Source organism: Festucalex cinctus, chromosome 2, assembly GCF_051991245.1.
Source record: "Festucalex cinctus isolate MCC-2025b chromosome 2, RoL_Fcin_1.0, whole genome shotgun sequence".
NCBI classification, from domain to species: domain Eukaryota; kingdom Metazoa; phylum Chordata; class Actinopteri; order Syngnathiformes; family Syngnathidae; genus Festucalex; species Festucalex cinctus.
In genome coordinates, this window is record NC_135412.1 from 35,413,755 (window position 1) to 35,439,452 (window position 25,698).

Consider the following 25,698-nt stretch of genomic DNA (forward strand, 5'->3'; position numbering starts at 1 on the left):
CACAACTATCAACATGAAAACGTCTGAGAGTAAAAGAGGATGCAGCAGACTCAGAGATAGTGATAAACATAAACAGTCCCAGTGTGTGTGATTATCTATACGATGTGGTAAGAACATCCAAACACAGCTTTTTACAAAAACACAAACCTCCACAGACTCAGACACATGCACCACAAAGCACGTATCTGACATGTGCAGGCGAACGCTTTCAAATAAACAAGCAGTCTGAGGCTGAAAGAAGCATGTAAACAAGTACAGCTGGCATCTATCGTTTTGGGCACAAACATCTCACCACCCTACCTTGCACACCCGGGCCACTCTGGAGTAGAGAACCTTCCCAGCGGCCCCTTCGGCCTCCTGGGCGCGCTCGGTAAAGAACACGTAGACCTTATCGTCTTCTGGATTATCTGTTTCAGACAGTGGCGCGACCCGCACAAACTGGGCATCTGGCGAGCGAGGGACAGAGAGAAAATAAAACAATCTGTTACGCAACCTGCTGCTGATTGCACATTTACATGTAAGAGTGCAAATGCAATAGCAAGAGGGAGAGAAGGAACGATAGAAGTTTAGCTTATGCTCGGCAGAAAGTCATCTTGTCTGTTATCAGCAGCAGACAACAGCAAAACACTGCGCAGCGTTCAGCAGATGGTTTGACATCGATCAATCCCAAAGATAGAACATCACTCATCTACAAACCTGTACATTTTCACAACTGTTTATTCTACATTGGTTGGAGGAAAAAAATGCAAAGGACAAACTAGTCAAGTAAGGTCAAGTCAAGTTAAGTCAAGGGCTTAAGCATTCCTCTGTAATTGTTTGGATACATGTACGCAATATCAAAATACTAACTAACTTTGTGATTGATATAAATTTTTTTGCGATTCCACAATATTATTGTTGAAGACCTGACTATGCCCATGGTAGAATGCTGCTCAAAAAGGTCTTTATGGTAGGCACTAGATATGAAGGCTTTTTATTCTTACCCCGATGCATTTACCACTGGATTCTGTTGCTTTGTTGATTTTTTTTTCTATGGATGTTGTTGTTGTTGTCTTTTGTTGACTCAAATAATTTAGCTAAATAAATTAATTCATCCATCCATCCATCCATCCATCCATCCATCCATCCATCCATCCATCCATCATCCATCCATCCATCCATCCATCCATCCATCCATCCATCCATCCATCCATCCATCCATCCATCCATTTTCTTGACCGCTTATTCCTCACAAGGGTCGCGGGGGGTGCTGGTGCCTATCTCAGCCAGCTTTGGGCAGTAGGCGGGGTACACCCTGAACTGGTTGCCAGCCAATCGCAGGGCACACAGAGACGTCAGTGTTATTTATATTGTACCAAATTAAAATAGACTGCGATTGGCTGGCAACCAGTTCAGGGTGTACCCCGCCTACTGCCCAAAGCTGGCTGAGATAGGCAAGGCAAGGCAAGGCAAGTTTATTTGTATAGCACATTTCATACACAAGGCAACTCAATGTGCTTTACACGAGGAAAGACAACACATAAGCATCAAGAAACAGTAGTTAACATTCAGAGGAAGAAAAATAAATGAAAATAGGTTACAAACTAACAATCTTAAAACATTATTCAACAAACTTTAAAAAATTTAACATAAGGAAATTTAAAATGATAAGGATAAAAAAATAAATAAATAAAAATAAATAAATAAAAAAAAAAAAAAAAAAAAAAAAAAAAATAGGCTCCAGCACCCCCCGCGACCCTTGTGAGGAATAAGCGCTCAAGAAAATGGATGGATGGATGGATGGAAATTAAAATAGAAGACATCTCAGGACACTTTACACATGCATTTTTTTCCCTGCACAGATATTTTGTACCTTTAAGCATGTTATGCCCACACTCCACACATTGTTCATCTGTGTAGCTGTACTGTCTACAGTTCATTGTTTACAATTTGAAGTGCATGACAAAGCAACAGGCGGTAAGACTTAAACGTGAGGTTCGTTTAGCCAATTGGAAGCCTGACAAATGCCATTTCTGGAAAAAGCACCAAAAACAATGACTAATGAAAGAGAAAATGACTCATGTAAACTGAAATGAAGGAAAATAACCTCTTACAGTAAAACGCTTGAATGTTGTCATAAAATTAAACCAATCAGTCATAAACAGAACAAAAAAAAATTTAATTAAACTAGAAATACATGGCTGTAGATGAACACAAGTATCCTATTACGCCAGGGGTCACCAACTCCGGCCCCAACCTGCATGTTTTACACACCTGATTCAAATGATCCAGATTGTTATCATTGATCAGGATTGTTATCATTTGAATCAGATGTGTTTAAGAAAAGAAAAATCTAAAACATGCAGGATAGGGGTCTTCGAGTGACTGGAGTTCGTAATCCCTGCTGTACATCAATCATAAAGTACAACAAAACATTCAGAAGCCAATTCAAATTGTTCATTCTTTTGAATTAGATTGAATCTACGAAGAAAAATATTCCCTGACTTCCTTAAGAAATAGATGAGGTTGGTGGAAAGGCAGGATACATAAGAAACATTCTGCAGCTACTTTAAGTATGTTCTTGCTCCTACCCTGCATCCAGGTGGAGTCATACTGCTCAGTGCGGATGACATGTCGGTTGCCAAGACTACGGAAGAAGGCAGAGTCTCTACTCATGAAGTCTGAAGTAATACCAGCATACAGCTCGCCATCTACACAACATAAGAGAAACACATCAGCACTAATCCACCAAGTTCTTCAATCTCTATTACAAACTTCAGCGAAGTTGCAGTTTGAGAAGCCAACTTACCGACAACCGCTGATGCTGTTTTTTGAAAGGGGTCATATGGACATTTGCCCTTCCCGCATTCAGTTTGGCTGTAGGAGAGGGTCTGGTGTCCTGACTGGAGACCAAAACAGAGAAACAGGTCACTTTTGTCTTAAATCTGCTCAGAAGGAGATTTGATTGCCTTATTCTTGAACACAAACACACTTCCCACATGATAGTAAATAGCAAATTGGGGTTAGTAGGCTAAGTGGAAGGATTTTAAAATGTGTTAAGTCCAGTCTTAAAGCAGTCAGTGCCACCAGTTCCTCTAAGCACCATGTCTGAACACATGCTCTGATCTTCTGTGGCCTTTCATGGGATTAGCTGGTTCCTGACACATGCACACACATCCACGCACACAACTTACTTGACCACACGGTCACACAAGTGACATGGACTTTTAAACCTCATATGCATTTATAATGTCATTCATATTTAGGACTTGTGATTTTAAGAAAATCTATTAATACTCTAGAATTTGTAAGTCTCTTTCAAAGAAATGCCACATTTGCAGTACAAAAGTTAATTCATATTGCAGAATTATTGTCTGCTTTCAAGTTGCAGGAAACTCATTGCATCATACCTTCTCGAATTGAGCTGTACCATATCAAATTGAATCCTAATCCAACTGAGTTGTCCAACCGAATCAAATCGTTACACTTTAAAATGCATAGTCTTTAAATTGTATCGCACCACATGCAACAAGATACATATCAAAATGTCTTTTATTGGTCAAATTTGAAGCGTACATTTCTTATTTCACAGAAAGCTGAGACTGGATGAAATGTGATGCATGCATGGCCATAGGGGCAGACACCACACTCACACTGTCTCATAGGCCTGTGCATAGGGGCTATGACTGGCAGGAGGAACACACACGCACATACACAAACAAACACGATGGGCGGGCTCACAGCAACATTGTTTCACACACAAAAAAGAAAACATTTAGGGCTCTATTTTCGTAGACTTCGCACATGCGCTCAGGTGTGAAAAGTGTCGCATCTTGATTTTTGTGCCGGCGCAAGCTTAGTTTATTAGTGTTTTGGGAATGCGGCAGACCACATTGTACCATGCATTGGGCGGACAAAGGGCGATTACTTCTACACGCACCTGGTAACTTAGTGGATGCAAGTACAGTATACTTGACTTGAGACTAGCTGAAAGCAGGTCTAAGTTGTGGCGCAGGTGGTGTAAGACAATTTTAGTGAATTTGATGGAGGCACAGACAGGCATATTCTGAGCTCAGCGGCTATGTTTGATGAATCTCATCATATTTCATTCTTAAATTACAGCATCATGCATCAAACCCTCTGAATAATTGCAGAAATCAAATAATTGAATGAATTATTATTATTAGCAAAGTGACCGGATTTCCCAGAAAAAGAATAAAAAAATTGTTAAAATGCAGATACAAAACACATTACCCCAAAACGTTTTTTGTGTGTGTGTGTGTGTGTTGGGGGTGCACAAGGAATTTAAATCTGGATAACGATGTATATAGAGCAGCCCAGTTTGTGTACTTACAATAAGACATTTATCAGAGTACAGTATTTTGTCACAGTATATTAAAAGAAAATATTTCTGTGGTTTCCATGCATGTGGTTCTGATTCTTCACTTGCGCTGATATCAGCATGTGGTGTAGTTTTCTTGCAATAAATCTATTATGGTCCAATTGTGTATTATGATACTAGCGTTATCTTGGGCAAAATATTGTGGCGTTATTTTATAAGGAGCTACTCTGTAATTCCCACTGCTGATAACATGTAAAGGGAAATTTGGATGGACGGCTGGGGAGATCAAGCTACTAAGCCTGGTCCAGCCATAATAACAGCATGCTGTGTGTTTGCAGTCCTACCTGTTGGAAGACGCTGGTAGCTATAAAAGCACACCTTGGGTTGAAGGCCCCCGTGCCACACACATACAGGTGAGTCTTGTTGTAAGGCTGCAGGACTCGTAAGAAGTTAGCACACTCCATCTGGACAGAGAAAGTTACGTGAAGTAGATCTTTTCAAAACAGTTTGAACTAAGCTATTATCATCAAATGACATGTGTTTCTCTGTTGGACCGCAATGCAAATCCAGGTTTGAGCTCTCACGAACAGGGGATTTAAAGAAAGGAGCAACATCACCTGTTTTTAATTCCCTATAGTTGTGCGAGCACTTCAAGTTGTTTTTCTTCCTGAATAAATTTGAAACTTTTGACAGTTTGGATTACGGTTCAGTGAAAATAAGTGCACCCGACAGTGGGGAGATGATGAAAAATATCTCAAGTGACTCCTGCCACAGATGCATATCTGCATTGAAGTGTGTACAAAAAACACAGTAAGTGATATCGACTTAGACGCTGAGGCTGAGCTTATGTGTTGTGTTTGGGTATGCTGATTCACCTCTGGATCCTTTCCAGCCATTAGACATTCTTGGACCCGGTCCGGACTGGCAGGCCAATGCAACTGGAGAGAGAGAAAGTGAGATTTAACGACCGCTTTCACTGCTCACTTTACATTTCACTTAACGAGGTTCTGGTGGTGGCAGGTGCTTTATGAGGGGGAGAATCAGCATGAGTGGAACACTAATCTTGAAGAAAGAGGTCAGGAAAGGAGGAGAAGAGGGAGGGCTGTTACCGCAGCAACCAGCCTAATTAATCTACTGATTGACTGACTACACTAATTTGGCCATTACAATTACTTACTTCAAGTGTCACAAATGAATCACCTGGCTGAACAACTATATGCAAGTCAAAAGGGAATTAGCCTACTGCAGCATTGAGTTTTGTGGGATTCGGTGATGACCTTCAATTAGCAGCATTAACTTGTGATGAATGTAACATATTTGATTGTTGCGTATATGGTAGTGGTGGGTGTTAGGATTTGCCATTGTGACCGCTACATTCATACATACAGCACATACATGCACATAAATTCCCAAGTATAATTTGTCGGTGCTGTTTTTGTGGAGAGCTCATCAAGTGCACTTCACAGTTTGCACTCTCTTTTTTACGATTCGGGACTCAACAAGTAGTAAGCACTGATTAGCTCCGAAAATTGCTACGATAATGAGAAGATTTTAAAGAACCCGATGACGTCACGGTATGTGGAGTATGGATGTCGTGGATGGACCCAAAGGCAGAGAAACAAACAGGAAGGAACTTTATTTTCAGGGAGTATGTCAAGGACTGGATGGGACGTGAGAAGACTGGGGACCAAAGCGTGACTGGACGTGTGAGAGAGACACACTTTGGCCTGGAGGGGAGACATTTGGCCAGACGTAGACACACTTGGCCAGACGTAGAGAAACTTGACCAGACGTAGACGCTACCAATACAGCTTAAGCCTGGTTCACACGGCAAGATTTTAAAATTGTCGGCCGATTTCCAATCTTTGACAGACACCACACGTGAAGAGAAAAAATCCAGTTTTGAACGTACCGTGCGTGGTGTGCGGCCACACTGCACAATCAACACAATCCACACGAGCCGAGTTCTTTCAAGAATGTGATGGGAAGTCTCGCAAAACCTCTCAAGATTAAACGTGGCTTCCGAGTTGTCAACATGAGTCGATCCTGGTTTTAAGCCGAAAAAGCGGCATAAAAAGAAAAGGTGTTGTTTAAAGGAGTGTAAATGGGCACTGACGAGACATCGCTTGCCCTCGGCTCGGTGCTGGCGGCGCGGGTTGGCGTCCCACCCGGAGACCACGTTTATTTGTGGAGAATGTGTGTGCGTGTATAAGAAAAAGAAAAAAGAAAAAAAGCGCGAGCACAGACTTTCTGCTGCGTCATGACTGTTTTGATTTTGTATTCTCCACCGGCTTCCTCGCTGGCTCGCTTTCTGATTGGCTGCACGTCACCGTCAATCTGCTGCGCGGAGCGAAATCGGGCCAAAAAATCCAACATGTTGGATATGCCCGATTTCAAGTCGGAGGTCCTTCCGAGCACCGATATCGGGAGGCGCTGTGTGTGGTGACAAGACACACGGCAGGATTATCTGTGAAGATTATCGCTTAAAATCGGCTAAAATCGGACCAATTCTCCTGCCGTGTGAACCAGGCTTTAGTACACCTCAACTGGACAAGACAAAACAAGACAATGTTACCACGATGCGTGAACAAACCCCACTGACTAAATACAACACTAACGAGACACTAACAAGACACACCTGGGAAACACAGCAGGCAGAGGGCACTAATTAGCAACACATACGGGGAAGAGAGACACACAGGTGGACGAGGTTAATTATGACAAAGACAACATAAACACCCAAAACTAAACCAAAGCTCAACCCCCCAAAACCGAAACATGACAGTTCCTCCCCACCACCACCACCACCACCACCACCACCACCAAGGGCTCCCAGACATCCCAAAACAAAACAAAAAAACAGCCAAAACGGGGAGGGCCGGGAGAGCAAGAACACTGTCCTCAAACAGGGCCAGAATAAGAGGCCACCAGGGGGCGCAAGATGGCCCCACAAAACACCATGAAAGCCGGATCAGGGGGTGGCCCAGGAGGCGGCATAAGAGCTGGATTCGGGGGCGGAAACTGGGGAGGCTCCACCAAGGGTTGGACCTTGCGGTGGGCACGTCGTTTGCGCCGCCTGGCGCTGGATCCTGGATCGGCTGCCGTGCTCGCGCTGCCTGGGGTTGAACCCTGGACTGGAGATGGCGGCAGCAGCAAGACAAAGAGGCCGAGGGCCGTGGCGGAGAACTAAACCAAAACCCAACTCCCCAAAACCGAAATGACAGATGAAGCTGCATATAAGACAGATTTAAGACAGATTCAAGCCAGATTTAATTTCTTGTGACCCACTCAAAGTTTAACTCATGGATATAATAATTTTCTTCGACACAGTAGAGGAAAGAGAGGGATTTAGTTTTGTCTGCTTTCCGACATGAGAATACCTTTAGCATTTTAGCCTGGGCGCCAAAATATTGGCTACATTTTTTTTTTTTTTGGTAAGAAAATTTATTTACACGAAAGTTGATAGTTCCGTTTATTTTCCTTTCATCACAACTGTTGATAACTGAGTGCTATTTATGTATGAAATTCATTACATTTTGTGGGTTGAAAATGACCAATGCCATTCAACTTTTTCCATCTACTTTTAAAACTGTAATTCAGTCTTTGCAACTGATGACAAGTGAGGGTGCCGTCAGGAAACAATCTGGGTTGTCAAGTAATGGCTCCCTGATGTAGTCATTGCAGCACTGCCTGATAGATAGCCGATTAGATAAGAAACCACAGTAAGCCTTATCGCTGCATACCACACACTGGCAGGAACCATCATGGACCACCGTCAAAAGATTCTCACCATCCCAAAATGTCATTTCATGGAAATGTGTTTTTTTAATCCTCATTTTCATGCCGATGCAAGCTTCAATGTGCTTCTTTGGGAATTTGGTTATATAAATGAGAATGCTGGACGTGTCAAGACCCTTTCCTTTGACTTGTCACACCTGACAATTTTATGTGAAAGTAGAGTAAATTTACACCGACTGGAACCACGTCTAACTATTGGCGCAGGTAGCATAACGCAATTTTGCTAAATTTGATGTTTCGGTGCAGGCAGACAGACTCTGAACAATGCAGACGTGTGGTGGACAGCATCATATTTCATTCACAAATATGACAACAGCATGACCCGAACTCTCTGAATCATTGCAAAAATCAATTTATTGAACACATTGTTATTATTATCAAAACTTTTATTATCTATTTTGTTTATATTTTGACAGTATGCCACAAAATATGTATGGATAACAGCTTCCTTCGCACACTAAGCACATTTACAAAAATGTAATTGGTGTGCTAATTTCAGAAATTGTCAAACAGAATCAATTTTGTGCTAATAATGCAATTTTTTCTGTGCAGCTTCCAAGCAACATGTTTATTGTTTAAAAATCTGCCGTTTTGTAACATTTATCCCGATAAGTCACCTAATGTAAGAGATAAATGATTTAGTGTTCAGTTTTCTTACTCTGTTGATAAATGGATTTTTATCTATGATATGATAAGTATGGCAGTGTCATCAAACCTTTTGTGGAACGATCCTTGGAAGAATACATGTCATATGTCTAAAACTGTAGATGTTGCACAAAAACACTTAAAGTTGCCAAAATTTGTGATTAACGTCAGAGCTTGTGAAAAATAGCAGTACCGGTAATTATTACATTAAGGCCTGAAAAGATGAAAAGGTGTTTATGTTAGCAGAGAACATAAACTATAATGATGAGAATGTGGCAACACAGGGGGGGCTGAAACGCCACATGGGAGGGTGGAACAAAATACTTCAGACAAGTTGGAACGTTTTATAAACAGACTATAAATATGGCACATGACTTTCTAGCCAGCACAGTTGAGTTATGTCTTGGATGTGACTATCTATCCTGGTATTGGCTGCCTGCCTGGCAGAGTGGGTGGCTGGTCATCTAACTCCTGGCTGTTAATCTGCCTACCTGCTTGCCCTCTGCCCGCATGCACATTTCACTGATGTAAGTATTGATTTTATGCGACAGTGCAGCGCTTTCTCTGTCCTTGCTGTGACCCTGAACACATCCTGACGGGCTGGCAGAGCCATATGACGTCTGTCTGCATGTTCAAGCATAAAATAGCTATTGGCACACAACTGTCAAGTGGTCTCCTTTAAACTGATTTCAGGCCAAAGTTCATGTTCATGAGCACTCAATCTGGCTGTAAGTCTCTGATAAATGGAAGGTGACATGGATTGTGGCGCAAGTACGAAAGAGAGAGAAACGTGTTCTTCACCATCTGACTCAGGAAAGGGCAGGGCTCACTCAGAACATCCTGCCTCAAGGGTGTTAAGATTTATGTTATTGGTGTCAATTGAAATTATTGCCAAGAAAAAGTGACTTTTATATCTAATTCTAAACTATTTAAAAAATAAAAAGCCCAATGATGTGAAACAAAGAACATCTTCTAAAAAGGTCTGTTTTTTTTTTCTGTAATTATTCTCGAGTTTCTAGCATTGCCAGTAAAGGGATCCTTGAGGAAAAATGTCTTGCGACACCTTTCCTATCCAATTAATTGGTGAATAAATCAAAGATTGCGCTTTAAATATTGCTTAATTATTAACATACCAAAACATGTTGGACATTGTTTTCGGTGGGGACAACTTTGGGAAGGATAATTGTCTGCTAGTGCAAAACAAGATCCAGAACAAATTGGTTCTGGAAGAACTTCACTGGACCCCCATCAAACACATTTGTACTAGAACAGAGATTGTGATGCTCTCGGGTCCAACATCTCGGGTCTGACCACACAAAATTTACAAACACAGACGCACACCATAATTTTATAGAAAGTATTTTCAAAACAAAGTGGAAACTGTGCAAAGAGGAATCACGTTTCCTTCAGTATTTGTAAAGACTGCGCGTCCCAATAATTTTGTCCATGGAGTCTATATGCATAGAGGCAGGCATGGAAAAATTTACTGTTGCTTGTTGCAAAATAAATAAATAAATAAATACATAAATAAATACATAAATACATAAATACATAAATAATAATAATAATGATAATAATAATAATAATAATAATAATAATAATAATAATAATAATAATAATAATATTAATAATAATAAATGTAATTGCCCATATTAATAGTTTAAACCATGACTATTCCACAAGCTATGATTCCAAAACACTTATCGGTACAGATACAGTAATTTCAAACTCATCTTACAACATCCATCCATTCATTTTCTGAACCGCTTACTCCTCACAAGGGTAGCGGGGGATGCTGGAGCCTATCTAAGCTGGCAATGCGCAGTAGGGTGGGTACACCCTGAACTGGTTGCCAGCCAATCGCAGGGCACACAGAGACGAACAACCATCCACACGCACAACCACACCTAGAGACAATTCAAAGTGTTCAATTAACCCGCCATGCATGTCTTTGGAATGTGGGAGAAAGGCCTGAGCCTGGAATTGAACCCGGTTCCTCAGTACAGGGAGGCAGATGTGCTAACCACTCACTCACTCTCTTCTAACAACCACTCAGCAGGAAAAAAAAAAACAAAAAACATACGCTATGTACTGTACATGCAGTTTAGAGTCTCCGTAACTTTGCTGGGGGCATATAAAAGAAGATAAAAGAAGACCCCATCGGCCTGTTGGAACATAGCGCAACTGGTCTGCCAAATTTCTAAACATTAAAAAATCAAGATGTGCCAGTATATACGGCCAGGCCCACATGTGCTGTCTTTGCCAACAGCCAGTGTGCATATTTGTGTGTGCGATATCATACTTTGCAGAGTAAACACCGACCTTGCGGGGGTTCTGTGTAATGTCATCCATGCTGGTCGACAGCAGGTTATCTTTCATGGCCACATAAAGATGCATCCCGTCTTTATCAGGCAGCAGGGAGTGCAGGTCTCCCGCCTCCAGGGGCAGCGTCAGCAGCCGCCCATTCCAGATCAATTCTATTGAGGAAGAACCACATGAGCATCAACCTGAAGGGTTACAACTGCAGAAATTTTGTTGCTTACCATAGTTGAGTCAGTAACATTACTTTCCAGCAACACAAAACTGCTGAGTGATATGTATTCACATATCCCCATTGGCACTTTAGTTAAGTAATAATAACTCAGTTGAATGTACTTCAGATAGATGCCTGGTACTCTGTGCAGTTGAGTAAATTATTTAAGCAACTACTGTGCATGTTAAATTTTGAATTTAAACTGTAAGGTTCAAAAAAGTCTCTTAACACCAGCAAACTTTATTGAATAACAGATAAGCACAAATGGCTTAAATCCTGCATGCTGTATCTTCATATGGCTGTCTCCTGACATGTCAACTATGAAAACTATAGTGCTGGAGATCAGATGGTGCAGGCATTGCCTGTCCATTTGTCTTGTTTTGTTTTGTTTTGTTTTTTGTTTTTTTGAGTGAGAGAGAGAGAGAGCTCAGAATTGTTCATTCGGCAGTCTTACCGATTCAACATCTTATCATCATTGCTCTCTCTCTCTCTCTTTTTTTTTTGTGTGCGTATGTCCATCTGTCTTGTGTTAACATTTCATATATCTGCTACCAAGTGTTTTATATTGAACTTTGCGTGAGATTGTAAAACTAAGCGCTAGATAACCTCACCATGGCTGCCTTTGCATACTGAAAACTCCACTTAACAGTGAGGGGCAAAAACGTCTTATATAATTATACACATGGCTCTATTTAACAGTCAGTCCAGATGCTTTGTACTTTGAATAACATCTTTCATCAAGTAAAGACAAGAAAAGGTCCTTGTCAGTTTGCGCCAAGCTGGGAAATTCAATTGAGCTCAGTGTGTTTTCTTTGTTAAAATTTCGGAATAGATTTGACCTATTTGGTTGAAAATGTTGCTTAGTAAAAATTGATTTAAGGTATGCAACCTTGTGTTTCTGAGTAGATGGAATGTGGAGAGTAGAGATGACTGAGACAGGAAAGGTGGAGAGATTGATACAAATTAGAGATTGATTGGTAGGATATAGCAGAGATGGGGGCAGGATGAAGGACAATTTCTAGAATGTCTCCCCATGCAGACAACCTGAGCTTGTTTGTAGATGGACACCCTCAGGTGCAGACCACTGCCATAGAGAAGGATTAAATATTGATCCAAAAGTCCCGGGTCAGGTTCGCCAAGGTAAAGAATAGACTCAGTCATTTGAATTTGTACAAAATAGTATGCCAAAATGGCATTAGATCATAATGTACAAATGCATGGATTTTGTCACAGAGATGGGACAAATTTGGCAAAATGTAAAAATGTTTGTTCGGCTTTTTGTCCATCCATCCATTTTCTGAACCGCTTACTCCTCACAAGGGTCGTGGGGGTGCTGGAGCCAATCCCATCTGGCTCTAGGCAGTAGGCATGGTACACCCTAAACTGGTTGCCAGCCAATTGCAGGGCACACAGAGACAAACAACCATCCACACCTCTAGGGACAATTCGGAGCGCCCAATCAACCTGCCATGCATGTCATTGGAATGTGGGAGTTAAACCGGAGCACCACGAAGGCACGGGGGGAACATGCAAACTCCACCCAGGAAGGCTGGAGCCTGGACTTGAACCCATGTCCTCAGTCCTGGGAGGCAAACGTGCTAACCACTCACCCACCGGCTTTTTTGTCTAACTCCAAAATTGTTTGCATGGCTAGAATTTTTACATAAACTGAAAGTTAATGTTAAAATGAGCATCCTGTAGCAGATTTTGTGCAAAGGTTACAATGTTAGAAATTGCTGTAATTTAGAGCAGAGAAAAACAAACAAACAAGAAAAGATTCGCATCCACATATTTTTTTTCTCATCACATCACATCACAATTCTTACCACAACTGTTACTGTTCTTTGATATGAAACTCACTGAATCTCGAATTGTTGTTTTTGTTTGGTCCCTTCTGGTCTCTTGCCAAATCAATCACAGTGTCCAACATGGCGGGATGACAAACTTCCACAATGCAGTCCAATTAAGCAGCTACAAACTGCGAGCTCATGTGGGTTTGTTTACTCTTCCGAGCCGCGCTGTAATTTTGTCACTCACAGAAGCAATAATCAGAACCCGCTGGAGTCCGCTATTTTCTTTCGGGCTTATATGATGGAACCAAGCTTGGGAAATGGTCATTGTGTTTTATTGTTCAATTATATTATATTTAAAAAATGTGTGCCCCCCTTTTTATAATTACACTCATAAATGTGAGTGAAATCCAGTCGCACACAGGTCAAGGGGAGGAGACAGAGGAAGAGGAGGTGGCGAGAAAAGAGATGTTTTTTTTTTTTTTTTAAAGGATGGGCCTACAAGAAGTCCCCCACCTACTGCACAAAGCCAGCAGAGATAGGCTCCAGCACCCCCTGTGACCCTTGTGAGGAATAAGCGGTCAAGAAAATGGATGTATGGGAGGGTCTACAAGAAGAAAAAGTGGCATCGAGGTGAAAAGAGTCTGATAGTTGTAAGGCCATTACGAAAAGAGAATGAGGAGAATGTCAAAACATGACATGGTGATGGACAGATGAGAGGAAGCGGAGGGAAATCAAACCTGATGGAAGAGATGATGAAATAGTGATGGATGATGATGAGTTGGCCGGATGGGAATGAGAGACGACTGGAGGTGATTGTGAAGGAGATAGCAGCGAGGGGCATGATCGACGTAGAGGGGGATTGAGGAGGAAGTATAGGACCACGTGGATGAAGCCAAACTGTGTGGCGATAATGAGTAATGGCGTCGCGGTAATAACACAGCACAAAGTGATTCATAGATATGTGGATTGAAGAGGATAGAGAGATATGATAAAGGTTGGGGAAAAAATAACATAAAAGGGAAGACAGTGAAACGATGATAAATTATGATTGGATGGATGACAGGTGACGGAGGACAAGGAAGGCATTGTGAAGAACAGACAATACCAAAATTGAAAAAGACAGAAACAGGGTGCAATTATATTATTATGGCAGGTAATTAATTGTTAAATTAATACTGTAATATTACAGCGAGAGATGAAAAAAGATGTGTCAAAATGCCAAAAACAATACCATTCACCTTGGTAGAGGTAAAAATAAAAGAGAATACAAAATCTGTTCAGGGACTATTTCCATTCTATCTATTAGCAGTCACTGTGTTGCCCCAGCCTGAGAATGATGCTGAGGATGAGCTGTGATGGAAGTGTTGAGATAATAATAATCAGGAAAAACAACAGGTAGCAAAGTTGCTGGGTAAAATGGAGAGCTAAAGAAAACAAGATAGCAGATGCTTTGCCTCAGCTCAATGGGAAAACTCATCAGGTACTTCAGCAAATGGTCAGAGTGGCAAATTGCTCGGTTTCGTGCTGTTTTCAGTTTCATTACACACAGCGGGTGAATCGATTCAATAGTATGAATCATGGGACTGTGATTCTTGTTTGGTTTACTTTAGACATGGAATCATATCAAACATAAAACACAAGTCCGTTGGCAAGGTTATCCACAATATACTTGGACTTAGATGAATGAAAATGTGTATTTTTGTCCCCAACAGTCTCTGTTTTATTGCATCTGCAATTATGATTATTTTCAGGAAAAAAAAAAAAAAAAACATTATTCACTGAGAGGAAAAAAAATGTCTAAAAAGATCCACACCCAAAATGATTTTTTTAATAGTTAATTCCCAACTGCCCGACAGCATCACTGGGAAAATATCTTAATAACGTTTGTGTAATCCCACAAACAAATTGCGATGAAAACATAACCACCTTATAAATGGTAATAAGTTATACGGTAAACTTGGAATAGGATTTGATTCTCAACCAAAATGAATAAGGACTTCTCAATAAGGGACATTTTGTAATAGCGGAAGGTAAACATGGGTGGACCGTGGAACATTTGGTCATGTCAGTCAGGTTTCAAACCAACACTTGAAACAGCCAAAGAAGTTTGGGGACTACTTCATGGTGAAAAAGATGTACCGGTACACATTTTTGTAATCATATTCCAATTTTGTAAAAGTTTGGTAGGGCTTTCAGAGGATTTGTCAGTTGGAGTGCAAGTTTTTTTTTATTTTGCATTGTTTATAATAACCAGAGCAAATGCCAGTGTACAGTTTCACATTTCTACTTGAAGGCATAGCACTTATGAAAGCCAGCTTCTTCCAAAGGAACCTTCCTGGATCTGCATACACAAGCATCCAGCAAGTCATCTGAATTACAGTGTGCATGCCACAAGAGCAGCATGACCTTGCTTTGTTCAATATAAAAGCTCAGCTTAATTGAACGTGAAACCCCATCTGCAGTGGAAACATCATCAACATCCCAGTAGGATCTAGCAGGCCACACAAAACCAGATCCCGCTCACACCATCAAAATCATAAAAACGCAATGTCAAGTGATGTTAAGTGTCGCTAAGAACTGCTTTGGCAACATACTCAAATGTGTAGCAATTGCAGTGAAACCTCCAAATGTGCATGACCTCTAAAGTCATATGAAGCAGAATTGGGCCAAAATTTCTTTTAGAGAGGAGAGGGAATCCGTCTTTCAATCACACTTTCAATCGTACTTATTTTGACATCATCTCAGCTAGTATAGTATAAAAACTCACTGTGTTTTGTTTGGTTTGATACACACTTGACTTGGTTTTCATTCGAGTGCAGGGCAGCACAGCCAGGGACGATAGTAGCACGACACAAGCTTGGTCATATTTAGCGCTTGTTACTAAGCAAGCAAACAGGAAGTAGCCTGGTGACTTTCCCTGCTGTTTTGGGCGTAAAAAAGGCCGCAGCTCTGTGACATATATTTGTCACTGTTACATCAAGCCCTGATTGACTATACTGAGGAAGATGAGGAGACCATATGTGAAGCATAGTTTTGCTGTATTTTATTTTAAGCTAACATTTTTACTGTACAGTACTGTAAGTATTCCATTCCATCACTGTGCCTTAAACTGCGCTTTAATGTCTTGCTGTTTTCTTCCGCCGCGTCCGCGCAGCCGCAGACAGAGAGAGACAGGAGGAGGAGAAAACAGGAGAGGAAAGGACAACAAGATGAGCCGAAAACGCAGTAACATTTGGAGACATTTTAATTGGTTAAAGTCAGATGAGAGAAGGAGCCGGATCAGCTCGTCCAAGTTGATAGATTTTTTATTTTATTTTATTTTTTCAATGCAAATTTAAAACAAAGCAAGGTCTTTTATCCTGTAGCTAATGTGTGTTTTGTTCGCTGCTGCTGTTGCAGTTAAATTACTACTCACTATTTTTGTTATTTGATTGTTATTTTGATTGTTGTTGGTTGAAGTTTTCATTTTGTTGCTTGTTTATTGTATGGAGCCTATTAATTTGTTCAATAAAATCTAAAAAAAAATATATTTTTCTTTGCTTGATAATTGTTGCTATTTGCAGTCATTAGAGTGCAATATTTAGTTCACCAAGTCATTTATCAAAATCTATGGTAAATTTGTCGTAATTATTTAAAAGAGAAGCCAAAGTTAAAGGAGCCGTTTGAGAGCCAAAAAGACTCACTGAGCCAATCCCGACTGGATCACCGAAAAGAAAATCCCATCACTAATGGCAGTCAAGGAGCCAAAATGGCGGACGGGGCCAAAATGGTGGACCGGGCATAACTGTTGTAGTTAGTTAGTTTGAGTGCGCCTAAACTCAAGAACTCCCTGTATAAAGTATATTTCAGATCTCACACCATACATACTGGACAGCTATACAATTTATACAGGCAAATGTTTACAAATGATATACTGTAATGTGTGGACATAGACTAAGACTACTAGGGAACTGTATCACCATACTGAGATAATAATGCATATATTTAGATGCAAGTGTATCTATAATTCGACAAATCCTTCTGATTTCAAAAATCCTATTAGTGTCAGAGCGTCATTAGCATTAATGAATACATTTAGATCTTTGAGTCTGACGCAGGCTAAATCTGTCTAACTGGTTCCAATCCGTCTGGCCCTCTTTATCCTAAACAAACACAGATTCTTGTCAACAATTTAGCCTGGTCAAATGCCTCCCATCTTGAGCTCACCACCATGAATGGCTTATTCAGAATGAATTCATTCTTTCCTCAACCCTGCAAACACACAAACACACGCGCGCACGCTACTGACTCAGTCGTGAAATCACCAGCTGCATCCACCCCACCCTTACTCTTGGGAAAGTTGCCGTGGCAACAGCAGCCATGCCGGCATAATTTGTGAGCGGGCGTGAGTGGTGGGTCGAAGGGTGTCTCTTGGCCTTGCAGCCCCCCCACACTGCTACCTCCCCAACCCTTAAATCCAAATGCACACACTCCCAAGAATGAGTTGAGAGATTTGACTCACAACAGCTGCCATCAACACTGTTTTGGGAAAATGAGTGCTTCAATAAAGCATCATTGTCCCCTTCTGGACATTTGACTAAATATCATTGGTCAACTATGTCGGGAAACGAATGATCAATTAATTGATAGCTTTCATTTTATATGGATGCGGTGAGAAGGAATGGTGAAAATATGCAAACTCCACACCGAAAGACCACAACGTCAGGTGTCAGAATCGTAAAGAATAATATATATGTCCACAAAGAAAAGAAACTCAGCAATCACAGTGTTGCAGACGTCCACACAAGTATACCCACTGAGTGCAGCCATTCTTATCAGCTTTAAGTTGACAGCATGGTCAATGAGGGTCATGACCTCTGATCTGAGCCAATTGCCCTCTGACCCCTGTCACTCTGAATCAAAGTTGGGATATAAAAGAACAGACGCACCGAGACATAATCCTAAAGGCCATCGCCTATTAGGACATGCAAGCACACAAAGTCAGACATGCACAGTGGGAAACGCGTGAATGACCACTTTATATTCCTTCAAGTGTCCATGTCCATACAGAATGTGCCTCCATTAGTGTCCAGTTTCCACTTGATGTCCATGTGTGTTTACATTTCACATTAGCAGTTGATATTTTGGTGGCCATTAGATTAAAGGCTACTGGTCATGGGAACACCGATGGGCCTCGACGCAATTAGAGCAACTGTGTGGTGTGTGATACAGCTAAGAACATTCCTGCACTCACACACACAAGTAGAGGTTGTTAAAAATTAATGAACGAATTAATTAATTAATTAATTAATTAATTAATTAATTAATTAATTAATTAACAACTATTTTAATAATTGAGTAAGTGATTAGTCATTAACATACTTTAAATTGTCCAAATCTTCAAATTTCAGCCTCTCGATGGTAATTGTTCCTTGATTTCTGTAGTAGTATCAAAGCAGACTGATTATACTTTGTGTTTATAATAATATTTTGTTTTTTTTGTTTTTTTTAAAAGCATTTGCAAACATCTGTTTTTACTCTGACAAACAATAACCAAACCAGTAATTGAATCAGTTTTTTTGTTTGTTTGTTTTTTTGTTTCTTTTTTAAGTTAGTTGATACAGCGTCAATTCCTCTCCTGATAAAAATGATTTTCTAGTCAGGGTGTCTTGCTTCATTTATATTGTTTTTCACAAGACATATTTCCCTCCTGCCACTTGGATTACGGCTCTTGGTTTTATTATAATTTCATCAGTGGAACAAACATGTTTGCACTTGAGCCATGTGACGTCAAATGACACCCCTGGTTTGTGTTTATCGCCTTTTTGTCACAACACAGATGTTAGGAACAAGAAAAGTTGTCACGCTCCAGCATTCTGCATCTCACAGTGGTTTCAATTAAAGCTCCTCACTGTGAGATCCATAACTAGATCACACACATGGCTAAGATCCATCAATCCATGACCTATACTGCTGAACTAAACAAGGTTCTGACTCTCACAGATGACAATGGGTAATAGGCCGGGCCAGAAAATCAATCAATCATCAACCTAGCGGGGACACAACCACTCGGTATCATGTTTGCACTATTTCTGCATTCATATCTGCTTATTTTTACACTTGTGTGACAGTTAATGGTAAAGCCTAAATAAGGATATAATGTAACCATAGCAACAGTAAATGGGGAGAAAAAAATGAGTTATTTGTGAGCACTGTGAGATACAACGCCAAGTGTATAATGAGGTCTGCGTTTACACTACAAATTATTGTCCATAACAAGCAGACTTGACATTAATTATGTCAGCACATGCTGTGTTTGCAACTACTACAAGCAAACTGCAACTGTTCAACCTTCTGTACTTGTACTGTGATGTTAGAATAGCTGCAACCTGTATTTGCATTAGTAATCATTGCTAAACAAACTATTTATCTCTCTGACATAAACATTTACCTTTAGAACTTGCGGTTTGGAAATCAAGTGTGACTGAAATGCAGAGCCGCTCGTCAAAGCGAAGGGATGTCACGGACGGTGACAGCTATGATGAAGCAATGAGGCGGAAAAACGTGGCTCAGAATCTCTGAAGCATATGGTGAGTGTCAACACTACTTTTTCCATGCCGGCATCTCTTGAATGCATGAGAGCCGATCTGACGACACAGCCAAGAAGAAGTGGGACGCTTCCTAATTTGGTGAGCAGGCTCGTGGTGCTGGATTTGTTTATTTTGATTTGATCAAGAGCGACACGTTTAGAGGGAGGAAACTTTCAAAACTTTCCAAGTGAATCAACGTGTCGCATACTTTTTGAAATGTTATTGACATACAGGTACAGTATTCTACTGTATGCTCAAGTTGAGTCATATAAACAGTATGCCTAAAGGAGCTATTATGGAGACCCATTTGGAGGCCATGTCCACATTCACGTGATTATGTCTTAAAATGTATATTTTCTAGGTAAGTCAAAATTAAAGCTTGAAAGGCACGGTCTTCCGTTTTCACTCAGGAAAATGCACTAAATAAATACAGGATGTACACCCATGAACTCCTTCTCAATCTACACTTCTGGGCTTCTGTTAATGTGTGGTGGTGATTTTTTTTTCCTAAACAGCCTGTATTTTGCCATTTTGTGTTTGTTTTGTCAACAGAGGGATGTTTCTGTGGACAGACAGTTGTTTACCCCTCTAGCCAATCGCAGAGCGGGGGGCGGCGGGGGCGTGTCGCAGAATTTGTCGGCTGCATGATGTCACTCCAGTGGCAACTTGACAGCACGCACCGATTTTTTGCGATTTTTTTCTTACATGTAAGATTTTTTTTCACTCACTCACTCACTCACTCACTCACTCACTGAGTGAGTGAGTGAGTGAGTGAGTGAGTGAGTGAGTGAGTGAGTGAGTGAGTGAGTGAGTGAGTGAGTGAGTGAGTGAGTGAGTGAGTGGAAAAAAAAATCTGTGCGTGCTGTCAAGTTGACACGGGAATGACGTCATGCAGCCGACAAACTCGCCCCGTCTGCAACGAGCCCCTCGCCACCCCCTGCTCTGCGATTGGCTGGAGGGGTAAACAACTGTCTGTCCACAGAAACATCCCGCAGTTGACAAAACAAACACAAAATGGCAAAATACAGGCTGGGGGCGTAGGGGTTTAGGAAAAATCACCACCACACATTAACAGAAGCCCAGAAGTGTAGATTGAGAAGCAGTTCATGGGTGTAAATCCTGTATTTATATATTGCATTTTCCTGAGTGAAAATGGAAGACTGTGCCTTTAACAGTTGCATTTTACAGAAGTATTCTATTCAAAGATCAAAGAAAGCTATTAGGATAGTCTTTCTATTTGATTATTTTATTATTTATTTATTATTTCATGGTAGGTTAATTAATTGAAGTGTCTGAATTGTTCCCTGGTGTGCTTGTGAGTGTAGATGGTTGTTCGTCTCTGTATGCCCTGCGATTGGCTGGCAACCAGTCCAGGGTGTCCCCCGCCTACTGCCCGAAGCCAGCTGGGATAGGCTCCAGCACCCCCGTGACCCTTGTGAGGAGCAAGCGGTCAAGAAAATGGATGGATGGACAAGAATTCCAAGATTTTACTCAAGCAGATATCTATTACAAGCTCTGAAGAAAAAAGTAGAAGCCAAAGTACAAAATGTGATTAATTGTTATTAGTTACGGAAAATTGTGCGATTAATTAGTTCATAAAAAATTATCGTTTGACAGTATTAATATTTTCCTAACTCTGAGTTAAGAATTTCTTCATCCACATGCATGAAAACACATCTGCAGGCTGCAAGTCCACACAAAGCTGTCCTTTGTGCAAATACACTGTATGGACATGTCGTTGGTGCTGCACATTTAACACATCATCTCACTTCTGTGAGTGTGAAAACTTTCAACAAGATGTTGGCGTGTGTCTCTGGGAATGTTTGTCAGAGGTCACTAATGTTGGACTTGAAAGAGGGCCTGCTCTCAGTTCCCGTTCCTCAACACAAGGTGTTTGATGCGATTCAAGGCTGAAGTCACATTTTTCCAGACTCATCTCATCAAAACATGTCTCAAATGTTGTTTACTGATTTTCATGTGTTTCTACATCTGGGCAGGCACACTTACCACTCTCGCTTATCTGACGAATTACGCTAACAACGTATGTGTGTGTGTGTGTGTGTGTGTGTGTGTTGTCTCTGCGTGTGTCTTCGTCCGTCTGCTGCCCGACGGAACTCCAGTGTCTGGTGCAGCATTCCCAAGGGGTGGAATTTGTTGGCTGCGCGACTACTGGAGGGGTACTGGTAGCAGGGGTGAGGAAACAGGGGCATGTTTCCTGTGGAAATGGGGTTATCACTTTGCCAATTACTAGCGCAATTACAACAGCCTTGCAGAAGAAGCCTGGGAACAAAGTCTATGGACCTTCTGCAATGCTTGAAATAGCAGAGTCTATATACAAAATACATATGTGGGTTGGGTCACGGGGTCATTGTGTTTTATGGTCTTACCCCTCATGATGAGAATGTTTTTGTCACTTGTTCCTTATCGCTCTTATTTTGTAGTTGCTATGCAGTTACGATGATGATGTTGTCAGTTGCTATGGTGCTGTAATAGTCACTCTTATTTTGTTTAGTCACTGTTATTTTGTTATATCGGCCTTTATTCTATCATACATAATTGTTGCCTGCAATTGGCTGGCAACCAGTCCGGGGTGTCCCCCGCCTACTGCCCAGAGCCAGCTGAGATGGGCGCCAGCACCCCCCGCGACCCTTGTGAGGAATAAGCGGTCAAGAAAATGGATGGATGGAATATAATTGTTGCTTTGCCCTATCTGGGGTTCCTAAGTGACACTTTTGTCAGTAAGTTGAGGTGACTTTGTACGTTCGAGTTCTGCATTCAGCCTTCTCAGGGTTCTTAGTCAAGGTTTCTCCTTTAAATGTTTTTTTTCTTCAAGACAATCTCTAGTCCAATCCAGTCCTGTTCTCTGTTGTTACTTTGTATTTAATTTTTGTAAATAAATAATCTTTTTCCCATCTCCCGTAGATGTAGTCGTACCCTACTGGTGTTCCATTTTAGTCAAGATCACAGCACTGTTTGACGTGTCCAATTAGTTATCATCACTGCTGCCTTACATAAGACTAACATTAACAAAGCTTGATGGTTTCTCTGTTCGTGCAATGCATCCCTTGTCTAATTGCAGACATGATACAATTTGAAGCACTGTCTCATCCTCTGACTGAATATTAAAAAAGGCTTCTTTCATTTACAGGGAGCAAATCAACAAGAAAGTAATACAAAAGTTAGTTGTAAGAAAGAGTTTACAAAGGGGTAAGAAAGAGAGAAATATACTGTAAAGTACTTTATTTTATTTTATGTATTTACATTTTAAATAAAAAAATAAATAAAAATGAAACTTTTCTTTTACATTTTCACCCTCATTTGATCGACGGATTCCAATACAACTAGCTATTACTGTATTTTAAAGACACATTGCTTATTAATGTCCCATGTAAGCTTACGACATTCGTGCTGGCACACACGCTCAAGTCAACTGCAGACCAAACCCACAGACGGCATGTCTGGACTGTGTCACCAACAGACCAGACCCTTGTACACAGCTTGAACTTTGACCTCAGCTTGTATGATCATCACCAACATCATCATCATCATCAAACTTTGCAGTCTGGTTTCCAGTGAAGCACAGCACAAACTTGTCAAATTTTAGTTCTAACCTACTGTTATTATTGGAGAACACTCATTGCCTCACTATGGCACGTGTTGCAAATAAAGGTTCCTCTGTTTGGCAAAAATGCACATAGTGCCACTTATTGTTATGGCTTGTGCTTGACAAATCTATTTTGTTTTTAAATATACATTTGTTTTGAAAGTGGAGCAGATTTTTTTTTTTTAAATACCAGTACATATATTTGTGTCACCTACCAGCACCTTTTGAGGTGATCTTTCCTTATGAGGAGAGCATGGACTGTCTTGTCTCAACATACTGTATATTTTACATGCAATTAAGAGCAAAAACAAGAAAAACTAAGTTATCAGGCTGATAGTGATCTACTTCTTGGCTCAGCCTCAAAGCAGAGTTGAGCGATACATGACCACTGCAAAAGTGTCCAATAAATAAAGCTTGTGGCTACTCGGGATTTTTACTGTGACTCAAATAGATTTGAGTTTCAAGTTTATGATGAATCGTTGCTTAAAAAGCCAGACCAAAACATTTGCAATTTGTATACTACGACTTCCTGATAAGACAATCTCTTTTTAAACAGGAAAGGGAAGCCCAACTTCCAAGCTTTTGTGTCACTTGGCAAATCTTCCCATCATTAAGGATTCTTGAGGTTGCATCTCATTTATGTAGCAATAGGAATGTCAGATTAGCATTTACTGGTGCAGTTCTGTGAGGCTTGACTGGATTCCAGCAAATATTTGTGTTGGTTTAGCGTCAACAGAAATCTGATGTCATTTGGCAAAGCATGTGATACAACCTAAAAAGACGAAGCTGATTTGCATTTGTTGAGAAGAACAGGCTTCCCCACAAACAGAACACAGATTGGGACCTTTGGTTATTCAAAGATCTCTCCTCAAATTCCATTTATCTTTATTTATTGTGTTGAAAGGCCATAGACATTTAGGCTGAACATGGTGGGACGAAAAGGCACCTTCTTGTTTTTGGAGCTTACTTTTAACTCGGCATAAAAATGTAATGACATAAACCTGACGTTGTTCTTCATCACTGGTGATCCACTCAATTTGCGACTTGCACCTGGCCAGGCAACCAGTCAAGTGCGCTGTGTGGACTACATTCCCTCAAGCAGCCAGAGTGACAGGTATGCTTGTCGGAAAGAATCTGAAATAATCCGTGTCCAGATAAGGGTTGCTAAGAATGTGTCAATCCAAATTCCAACCCCAACAAACAAGGATTCAGTTGTTTGATGTTGATTTTATGGAATCAATTGCATGACTTAGTAGTGGGGGGGGAAAAATGTGTACAGCATCTGAGAAAAAGGGGTTCAACTGGATGGAATGGTCTAACAGACAGAGGAGGAAGGAGATCCAACTCAAGATTACAAATGGAGGGAGGGGGGAAATTGTACTAAATTGATACTTGAGGGAATTGGAAGCAATGTGAGGCTTAATTTTTACTTAATTGTTTGCTTTAGGCTAAAGATAGACTCCTAACACCAGAAACCTCTCCAGTACACATTAACAGTATGCTCAACGCTGAAAGACAAAGGGAAAAAGTTGTGTCCCTGGGAACAAAAAAAAACAAAAAAACTTTTTCCTATCCTCAGCTGACCATAAAACAAATGTCCCTAAGTGGTGCATTTCAGACTTCATAAAATATGCCTGAAAAGTCATACTTCAATAGTGCTCCCCAAGTTTATTAAAGGGTATTAAGTTTCTGTTTAAGTTTTCTATGCTCCTTATCTGGCTATATCTGCAAGGGGACATCTTGGAAAATGAGGTTGCCTTCCTTACATAACTTTTGTTTTGCTTGAGCCAGCAGCTGGGTTTGACTTGAATGGGCACTTGAACAGCGACAAGCGACTGCAACCATTAAAATGAATAATAGAGAATGTAGTGGTGTCACATCACCATCCACGTGAATTGTGCATCTCAGCAGCAGCAATTTGCAGCACAGAGCTGGCCTAGATAGAAACACATCTGAAAGAATATATGAATAATGAAACAACTCAATAGCCTAATATCCCTCTGGAAGTGTTTGTACTTTAATAGTATACACAGAGCTTGGACAATGATGGGGGACATCAATATTACTATTAATTAATATGCTATGGATTAATTGTTGATTAATCATGCTGAGAAGCAATTGAAGCAAAATGAAGTGAACCACTAAATTGTAACAAGAAGTGATGTGGTTGATTCAGTGTAAACTAGTTTGTGATTAGACGGATACATGACTCATTGGGCTATTTTCAGCAGTAAAAAGATCATATTTTGTCCAGAATGAATTTGGTAACTTCATTATTTTTCATGTATAATTTTTACCTTTCAAAACACATTCTTCCACTTGGTGCCGATTGAAGATGACATCACCTGTGCCGAGGAAGTAAGTAACGACCAATCATGGCTCACCTGTTTTCTGGGTTTGGCCAGCGAACTGAGCCATTGTCATGGTCTGGGTTG

At 40.7% G+C, this 25,698-nt stretch overlaps 1 protein-coding gene across 2 annotated transcripts in view; it reads right to left on the reverse strand.

The window, feature by feature from the left end:
* Nucleotides 1–25,698, reverse strand: part of sema3h (sema domain, immunoglobulin domain (Ig), short basic domain, secreted, (semaphorin) 3H) — a 56,120-nt gene that overhangs the window by 24,097 nt on the left and 6,325 nt on the right. For both annotated transcript variants that reach the window (XM_077514853.1, XM_077514852.1), the window contains exons 2-7: nucleotides 11,087–11,241; nucleotides 5,197–5,259; nucleotides 4,666–4,785; nucleotides 2,789–2,882; nucleotides 2,571–2,690; nucleotides 301–446 (exon numbers count right to left, since the gene is read on the reverse strand). In XM_077514853.1, the coding sequence (XP_077370979.1) occupies nucleotides 301–446; nucleotides 2,571–2,690; nucleotides 2,789–2,882; nucleotides 4,666–4,785; nucleotides 5,197–5,259; nucleotides 11,087–11,241 (698 nt within the window). The remainder of the gene's footprint in view (nucleotides 1–300; nucleotides 447–2,570; nucleotides 2,691–2,788; nucleotides 2,883–4,665; nucleotides 4,786–5,196; nucleotides 5,260–11,086; nucleotides 11,242–25,698) is intronic.